Genomic DNA, 10174 nt, shown 5'->3' with positions numbered 1-10174 from the left:
TAATATATTGTTTACTGAATTCCATTTAGGTTTGTTTGCTGCATGGCTCCTGGTTTTTAGAAGTAACACAACATTAACTTGTTGACAATACATTTGTGATTATTCCACAAAATGCTATAGTAGAGTAATTTTACTCCTACTATATACCTTACATTTCCCATTATAGGCCTTACATTATAGAAAGTACTCAATCAACAGTGATGTGTGGAGTTATGGATGTGTACTCTATGAAATATGGAGTTTGGGATGTAAACCCTTTGAGGACTTTACTAACACTGAGGTATACAACTACCATAAATTATCATATTTTTAACATGCAATCTGACTTTGAAGGCATTGAAGCTAATTGACAGTGGCTATAGACTCCCACCCCCTCCTGGTTGTCCTAAAGTGATGTATAGAATGATGATCAAGTGCTGGTATGTGTAACAATTTGCAACTTAGTGTATCTATGTACTGTATGTCATCCTCATAAAATACCAGTAGTGCAACAAATCCTATTGTTAAGGTAACTAGCAAAATTCAAAGATGACTGACTTTAAATACCTTATTAGTACAACATTATACATACGTTTGAGTACATTACATTACAGGCATCACTATGAAAACAAAGCTGAATAGTTCAACACAAGAGTATAGTGAATCAGACATTGTAAGATATAGCTTTGTTTGTCACTACTCTACAGTACCGCTCAAATGCAATGTCATCTCGTGGGAGTGCAAGTGATTAAAAAATTGCTAATTAAAGGGTGTGGCACCCGTTTTACAGGTGCCACGCCCTTTAATTAGCAAGTTTGTAATCACTTGCACTCTCGCAAAACGACACTGCTTTTGAGCGGTATCGTATATCTAGTTGATTATTGGACAAATTCCTCCATATTGAAGCAGTGTCATTGCATGCCTTCACATGACACGATGCCCATTTTGTGTTTACAAGAATAAATGATGTAAATACAAACTCCATAATTTTGGTGAGAAAAATGCAATGAGAAACATATACTTAGAACAATACAACATGAGAGTCAAGCCAACCACAAGTATAATGTTAAGGAAATCATGTGAACAGATTAGAGATAACCTGGCTCCATTTTCTCCACAAATGGATTGCTGCCCTAATAGACTACCATATTCCACTCTATCTTTTCTTCAGAACAGGCAAGTCTGATTTCTGCAACAGCTTTTCTCAGACCTGTGAAAGCCTTTGGCACTATTCAATGGCCATGGCTTTGTTTGGAATAGTGTTCAGTAAGCTGGGGAAGCCATGGAGGGCTGACTAGTCTTGTTATTTGCAAGGAGGGGATTCAAATTGTACCTCTGATTTTCTTACTCCAGGGGCGGATCAAGGGGGGGGGCTTTGGGGGCTGAAGCCCCCCCCCCCCCCCCCCCCCCTTCATATTTAGGCTTTACTTGATCAATATGCTGAGTATTATAATGAAATTTTGTCTTAGCATTATTATATGACCACTAATAATACAAATACTCATAAAACCACCTTATAAACATCTTTCCAAGGTATTATCAGTGGATTTATGCTAAAGTTTATGCAACAAGGAGCATTGGAGGTGTACAAGATCGAGATACTCTAATAGAGCAGTCAGCTAACTACTCTAATAGAACATTCACTGGAAACATGTAGTTAGTTATTATGGAATTTTTCCAAATCTGCCTGCACCTATACATACAATGAAGTGCATTGGTCTGTTTAAAGGGCTTCATTCATCTACTTGTGTAGTTAATATGTATGGAAATACTTAATTCAGGTACACAATTTCCATTGAAAATGCTCTCAGATTCAATCTTGTATTGTTCAAATTTCAAAATTTTCCACTTTCAACATTCTTATTCTAACATGCACCTATATATTCAGTGTTGTGCAATTGTGAGAGGGTACATCATGTACTTGGTTGTCTGTACCTACCCAAACTTTTCCATTAGCAAAATGCTTCAGAGAGCCATACCTATAATAAAAGCAGTATATAAAATATCTACAGGCAGGAATTTTATGTGGAAATGTCTCCAAATTGCAGTACTTTAGCATCTATTTTTCAAAATTTTCCTGGGGGAGCATGCCCCCAGACCCACCTAGTTCCAGCATGCTTTGCATGCTGGGAAGTGTGCTTTGCACACCTCTATCCAAGAGATTAGTACCTTGAGTTAGCCCCCCCCCCCCTTTATAAATCCTAGATCCGCCCCTGTACTCCACTTATATATAGGAACCCACCCACCTTTATTACTACCGTGTGCACACTTGCACAAAAAGCTGCTCAAAACATGACATATTTTAGGCATCAAAAATTTATACACTCACACAGCACAGCTTTTGACACTATATGAAGTTATAATACAATGATTACTTATAATTGTCATTTAAAATAGCACACAAAAACTATCTAAAGTTCAATCACAGATAGTTGAATAATTATGTAAAAATTTCCCAGGTTAAAAAAATTGCAAACACAACCTTAAATTGCTATCAGGTTTGGTATTAGATTGCTTAAAAATCTCTTAGGGTACATGTATAAGACTAATACGTACATACTAGTGATAGATATTCAATAGCTAAGAGCAAGAGTTAATAATAAGAGAGGAGAGTGTCTAACGCTGTATAGGCCTGTAATAGATGATTGCGCAGAAGTTAAACGGCTTCCTTTCCGTGTAACGTATAGGGTTCTAGTATTTGTTCGTTTCCTTACCGCAATTAGTTTAGCCACACCGTGATGAATCCTCGAGGATATTCGAAGACTGAACTAAAGACTGAGCTGTATGTACAGGGAACAGTGCTCCTTCAACTAAAGAATGCTCAAAGGTAGGGTAACATGGCGACGCAGTGAAAATTCGAAGCGATGCTCTGCCTTTGGTTCAGTGTTTATTGGTTTCTCAGACGCTCTCCCCCAGAGTTATCTTCGAGGTTAACAGTCACACTTCTTTATGCAACAGAGCGATGCTCTTCGTGATGAACTTGAACATCGAGTTGAATGCACGCCCTTGTGTCTGGGATAGCCTTTGTGGTTAAATTCGAAAATATACTAGCCAGTCTGTACGTTACGTGGAAAAGAAGCCGTTTAACTTCTGCGCAATCATATGTTACAGGACTATACGGTATTAGATACTCTCCTCTCTTATTATTAACTCTTGCTAAGAGCCTAAATTTATCCTAGTTTCTTAGTTGTTTTCTGAAATAGCTATATTTAACTCTCAAAATTGTCAATCTCAGGAAGTGAAATTTCTTACTTTCAAAATGGCATGTACATGTAGTCAGCCCCAGATTTAATCTAAGAAAACCTAATTTAAAACTTTTTTTCCTTGTTTTGCTATAAATATCTTAATAGTTAATTTCTATTTCTATCCACTCAGATCTTTTAATGCATAAGCACCTTGTGGTATCATACAATTACAGCCAATACAATGTCACACAGTAATTGTTTATTCAACAGATACAATGTACACAATGCACTACTAATTGTGTACATGAGGTAGACATGGTTGTCCTAATATTATACATCATTGTCATCATTACTACACTCATGCTTCAAGCTGTACCGACCATATAGGATCTGGTTCACTCAATCACAGCAATCAAAATTAACACTCATGACACAGCCTTAAATGAGTAATATATGGCATTTAATAAACAAGTATAAGGAAAAATTAAGAATTTTAAGTTTGATTAGAGATCATATAAAAAAGCAGGGAAACAAGGGAGGTCGCCTACACCTGCAGATTACTAGTGGACATTTAATCCCTAGTTCAGTCTGCCATGACTGAATTAGGGATTAAAGACTGAATTAGGGACTGAATTAGGGATTAAAAGAAAGGATGGCGCCAGAGGTAATGTTTTTGACTGAACGTGTGCCCCAAATATCAATTACTGACTCGAAAGTGAAGTGTCCATTACGTTTCACTTTCAGTTATGTTCAGCCCGTTTTACAGCACTACAAACAAAGAACACTAGGAGAAGCGCCTCTGCAATCAATCCAGTCACCATGGAAAATATGAATGATTTCTGTAGAGAAGCCATCACGCTATCGCGAATCAACACCTTTGGCTGTCAGCAAAAAGAAATGGGACACAAAGGAGGACAAAGGTATGTCTATGATGCATGCATTGTACGTATGTACTGCAGTATGCTAAAAGGTACATCTTGGGATGAAGCTGTGCTAATAGTGAAAAAATCAAGCCTGTATCCTTAACCGTTGTTGAGTTACCCTTACCTGAAGGCAGACAGGCAGGTGGGCAGGCAGGCAGTTAGTCAGTCAGTAGAAAATTCCATTGAAAAAAAATTGTAGCAATATTAAGAAAGGTTGTACTGAAGGCATTCTTGGGCTTGGTTATACCTAACCAATGCTGTCAAGGCAACCAGGATGGCTGGATTTTGGTGATCCCTAATATACAGTACTATCCCTATCCGTTAAAATCCCCCCTCCACAAAAGAGAAATACGGACATCACAAACATTTCCCTCATAAAATAGTTCACTGTTTTAACTAGTACTCATAATTTTTCTTGTATTTCATTAAACTTTATGTTGGGATTAGACCACTAAAACAAACTATTGGTATTTGCAACTAATCATACAGAACGATAGTACTGTATAGTAGGGACCACAAAGGAGTAGGCGTGGCCCATGAAATAAACATCACCCAAAAACCAGCCTCAATTTTTTCCTGACAATGATGAGGTAGTATTGGTTAGGTAAAACCAAGAGTTCATAATATTTGTATGGGGGCCCCCATACAAATATTATGAACTCTTGGTAAAACTAAGCCCAAAAAAACTTTCAGAGTTGCTATGGAATTTAAAAAAAAGTATTTAATGGAATTTTCTACTGATTGAGTAGATTGATGTCTTCAGACAAGTGTAACTCAATAATGGCTAAGGCTACGGGTTTGACTTTTTCACTGTTCGATGTTGCTTCGACCCAAGAGGTGCCTTTTGGCATACCGCAGTACATACAATACATTCTTCATGGACTTACCTGTGTCCTCCTTTGTGTCCCATTCATCTTTGCTGACAGCAAAGTGTCGATTTGGCGGTAGCACATGATGGCTTCCCTTTGTAATGGAAATCGTCCGTATTTTTCATAGTGGCTAGTTTATTTGCAGAGGTGCTTTTCGAATAGTTCTTGATTCGAAATGCTGTGTAATGGGTTGAACATAGCTGACAACGAAGTGTAATGGATTCTTAACTTTTCAGATGATAATTGGTATAGCTAGGGCGCTTGGCGCCATTTCAGATATGGTATGCATGGGTTCACCAGTTATAATAATTATTTACAAAAAAGTTAATTAACAAACAAGTTATAACACTTCTTATTGTTTTACTGTGATTTAATATCATGCACTACTCCAGCTTGTTTCAGTACTTTTTATCGATGTGCTATGGTCCCTACTCTAGTTGAAAATTCCAAAATTTTTTGTGTACTTGTATAGTTATTATCAGAAATTGTAGGGCTCAAACAAATAGTATTTTCTGTATTCGAATATTCACTTAGCTGTTACATAATTATTCGGATATTTGGTGTAAGGTTTCATTGCTATGAATGCAATCCAGTAATTAAGGTGGCCACTACCAAGAAGCCTACAAGTAACCACAAACAGCTTTGTGGCTTCCATGAATAAATTACTGTGAAGAAAAACATAACACAGTGCCATTTCTGAAAGGATTATCACAGTGATATTGAGATAGAAAGTGTTTATAACACAGCAGAAATACCTGGAGTAAGTCACAAATCCATTAAAAGTCTTGTGCTTATGGTGATTCACCACGACATTGGTACATCTTCACCAATTAGTGGCTGCCTAATACTATTTCCACTCTCATCACCGTCCTTTCCTTTAATTACCATCATCATCTGCTACATAATTGCTGACAGCTAATCATGGCTACTGTATAAGTGATCATGTGCGAATAATCAGCTGGTTGATTCTACTGTTCGAATACAATGCAAATGAATATTAATCCAAATATTCAGTTATTCATATGATCTCTAGTAAATTATCATATATGGGGCTTAACTACACTGCAGTGAGGATTTATAGCATATATAGCACAACTATTGCTATGCTAACATTATACTTTAGGAATATTATGTTAAAATCAAGGGTGACTCCACAGAGGTTTCTAAGGTTTTCAGAAACTGGTCGAGCAAGATTGATATTCTTTAATACAACAGTCACACTTCAAATATACACATGGTAATATATACAATATAATGGTGCTGATATTGCTCTCAAATTTGATTTCAGAGGGCCTAACTTTCAAAAAGGGAATGCCCCCAGACCTGCTATATTGGTATGCATTGCATGTCAGTCAGCTTGTCACACTATGGTATGCCTTCCTTTCTACATAATATTAGCTATAAATCTATCATATAAACTAAGCTCTGAAATCAAGAAATTCTGGACTGGAAATCAGTCATTAATTCCTGGAGTTGTCCGTATGAGTATAATGGATGTTTGCTATAGTAGTTGCCCTTGTATTGACTTGGTGATTGGTCACCCACCACGATCTATTAGCCTCCAGTTGTTGTGGTACATATCAGTTGTATCACATGCCCTCATGATTTGCGTGATATGTATACCTGGGTACACACAAAAAAGTAAGCTATCTGACTCCTCTATTAGAGTTACTGTTTTGTTAGTGTACTGTACTTGACCTGTCACAGATCATAACAGTTCAGACAAATTATATATATTAGTAATAATTGAGGTTATGGGATACCGCAAACCCACATGTACACTATAAATCATTTTTTTATGATTTAGGGTTTTGGTTTTTCTTAACCCACTGTTACCAAATATTTATGCATTCTTAACTTCTCATTAATTAACATAGAACTTAAATGTTGTCATGGAAACTTGAGTTGCCCCCATACCAATTAGTGAATACTATGAACCAAAAATCAGACCAATGAAGAACCATGAGAACTTAATAACAATTCTAAGGTTTGAAGAACATCACTTGTGACGGACTGACAAGAGGATTGTGAATAATGTGTCTAGTTGCTGAAATATGCCAACAATATGGCCTAAAGTGGTCACAAAATTAATTTTTAAATTCATATCACATGCACTAGAAACATTATTTCTTACAAACAGCTCCGGGTCAGGACCTAGACAAGAAGCCAAACTAGTCGTTTGTTTATACAAAATATTAACAACTTGTTTGACAGCCCTGATTTTTGGTTCAGGGAAACATTGCCATTAGTGAGAAAAGCTAAGCATGTGCCTACAGGTGCACCAGTTGCTAAGTGTGTTGTTTCTATGTTATTTTGTACTGTTACATGTGTTTTCTTGTACCTTGTACCTGTCCAGTCAGCACGCTATTATTCTCCCAACAATTTAAGTCTGTTATCAGCTGATACACAACACAACAACACCAAGATCGCTTTAATAAAATTTTCGTTCCACAGTCACTCACTATCCGGTAACCTTAATAAGGTGGCCGCTGGCATCAAGACTGCAAACTTATAACAGAACTGGATTTATTATATCCATCCAATTATGAGTCAGCAGCAAGTAGTATTGTTACTATGTTTGTTAAATATGAATGACAAATCATGGATATCATGGAAAGGTTCAATTAAGTGATTTTTATAGCTGCTGCATTGTTTAAAGACTATCTACAAAGTTACCAAACATGTAGAGGAGTAAGCTTCACTGTAGAGTGGTTACCTCATGTTATTGGAAATGTGAGGATGACCTGTATTCAAAAATGCAGCAAAATGCTTGTGAATAGGATGTAGCATTTTGAACTAACATTTCTCAACTCATAGGGTGGCAAGGCACCTCGATAGTTATAGTAGCACCTAAAAGTGCTAAATTTCTGACTGCTTAGATTAGTATAGCGGCATAGCCCCCAAAATTGGTAATATTGTGCACTTTTTCATAAAACCATGAAACTCTCCACATAAATAGTACTCCTCAATACATGTATTTTTAGATATAGTGCCATCGCTGATTTGACCTCTGATGACCTTTATGGCCATTTTTGTACAGAAAATTGGTCATTTTTGTCTTTAACTCCCTGAGGCAGTAATTAACTTGTTAAAACATGGTACCAAACAAAAGATCTTGTTGATAGAATTTATGTATAATTATATGCCCACAGGTAATTCACACCTCGAGGGCAGGTCAAATTTTACAGCTAATAAAAATGATCATAACTTAGTAACGAAATCACCTATTGACTTCAAATAAAAACCAAGTTGTTTCTATCAGCAAGATCTTTATTTTGGTACCACGTTTTAACAAGTTAATTACTGCCTCAGGGAGTTAAAGACAAAAATGATCGATTTTCTGTACAAAAATGGCCATAAAGGTCACCAAAGGTCAAATCAGCGATGGCACTATATCTAAAATTAGATGTATTGAGGACTACTATTTATGTGGAAAGTTTCATGACTTTATGAAAAAGTGCACAATTTTTTGATTGTGCCGCTATACTATATGTGCCGCTATACTATATGTGCTACCATAGCACTTTTGTTTTAACAGTGTGTAGGATGCAAAATCGAATGCATGGCTTTAACATGAGACTCTCACAATCAACTTTGGTCTGAATTTTTATAAAATGTACTGTTCCAAGTAGGTGGTGAGCTAGCTGGACTACAGTCTTTCCACTTTTATCCAGAGGGGATCCACTATACCAGCTAAACTGTTTGTTTGGTGGTTTGTAATAGATTGAAGTTTGTCTCTACATTATGGCCTTTAATGCACTGTAACAGATGAAAGATAGCATGTGGAAGCTTGCTTTGTGAGGTAGGCAGTACACAGATTGGTGAGTAAGCATTGTCAGTATCCGACACATGGAAAATGTCACAAAAAGGTAGCACTGAGACAACAAAAGTTGTCATGGGCAGGAATCAAACCCTGGACTTGTGTGTTAACAGTTTTAGGTGTTAACATCAGGGTTGTTTGACTGTAGTTTAAACAATGTATGTAGCTCAAGCTTTCTTCTACACCAACACCTTCAAAGCTAAGTAGAGAACAAACAAAACTGTGTAACAATCTACAACAATAAACTTGGTGTTGCCAGGTGGTGGGTGCTAAATTATGCTAAAGTCCCACATTGATATGTGCGTGTTTTGGTTGCTGTGGCATAATGAAGCAGAATGCAGAAAGGCACTGGATGCATGACAGACAGATTTTCAGCTTTAAAGCTTCGTGGTGCACTAATGAGATACTTCACAGACAAGCAAATACTATTCCTTTTAAACAGTTGATGACGAAAAGTAACTATTCAAAAGTGCATATTTAGTAACAAAACATGGGTAATAATCTTGACTATGACTATGAACATATCAAATTGAACACTGCATGCAATGTAGCATCAGGTGGCTATCAGTCACTTTAATAATAGAACATATACATTGTACTACAAATCAACAGATGTACTACAAATCAACATATAAATTGATTTGTAGTACATCTTGCCAGTCTATGACTATTAATGGTTATAAAACTTGTTATCTTCAGGCATCCTGATCCAAGATCAAGACCACAGTTTGGACAGATCACAAAGTTACTAGCTGGTAACAGTAGCTACCTGTTGGGTTGGTCTAATGAGGATATACAAGTTGCTGGTGAAGATGGTATGAAGTTGGGAGCTCCTTTGGAATGTGGCAACAATTTATACCTTAACTTGCAACAGATTTACTTGTAATGTACTAAACTTTCTCAATACAAAATCTTTGAAATTCTTAAATTTATATTACATGTATGTATAACATGTATAGATAGATCAAACTAAGCGACACTTAAAAAGTGTGTGTGTGTGTGTGTGTGTGTGTGTGTGTGTGTGTGTGTGTGTGTGTGTGTGTGTGTGTGTGTGTGTGTGTGTGTGTGTGTGTGTGTGTGTGTGTGTGTGTGTTGTGATTCATTATACTAACAACTACTTTAATGAATAAATAAGTTACAACAGTATACACTGCCAATGAGGTAAACTAGATGGTTTCTCCCCATGTACTGTGCTGCACCTTCCACACAAGTTTCATGACTAGTATATATTATACTGTCATCATCTGATAGCCAACATAGTCCACCAGGCTTGCACTTGCATCTACCGTACGACAGGAAATTTTGACGAAATAAAACTTTGATAAATCAGTTACAAATGTCAATAAGTACCTCAAAAGTCAGTGTTTAGATCTGTGATTTCTTGCTTTTCATCAATTT

At 36.6% G+C, this 10174-nt stretch overlaps 1 protein-coding gene across 1 annotated transcript in view; it reads left to right on the top strand.

Moving 5' to 3' along the window:
* The window catches only part of LOC136251451 (CUB and sushi domain-containing protein 1-like), a 33515-nt gene extending 23785 nt beyond the window's left edge, over positions 1-9730 (top strand). Inside the window, exons 18-20 of the mRNA XM_066043906.1 lie at positions 167-280; positions 334-419; positions 9476-9730. Coding sequence (XP_065899978.1) covers positions 167-280; positions 334-419; positions 9476-9662 — 387 coding nt within the window. The 3' untranslated portion in view covers positions 9663-9730. The remainder of the gene's footprint in view (positions 1-166; positions 281-333; positions 420-9475) is intronic.
* The last annotated feature ends 444 nt before the right edge of the window (positions 9731-10174 follow it).

This window comes from Dysidea avara, chromosome 3, assembly GCF_963678975.1.
Source record: "Dysidea avara chromosome 3, odDysAvar1.4, whole genome shotgun sequence".
NCBI classification, from domain to species: Eukaryota; Metazoa; Porifera; class Demospongiae; order Dictyoceratida; family Dysideidae; genus Dysidea; species Dysidea avara.
This window is presented reverse-complemented; position numbering and strand designations above follow the sequence as displayed.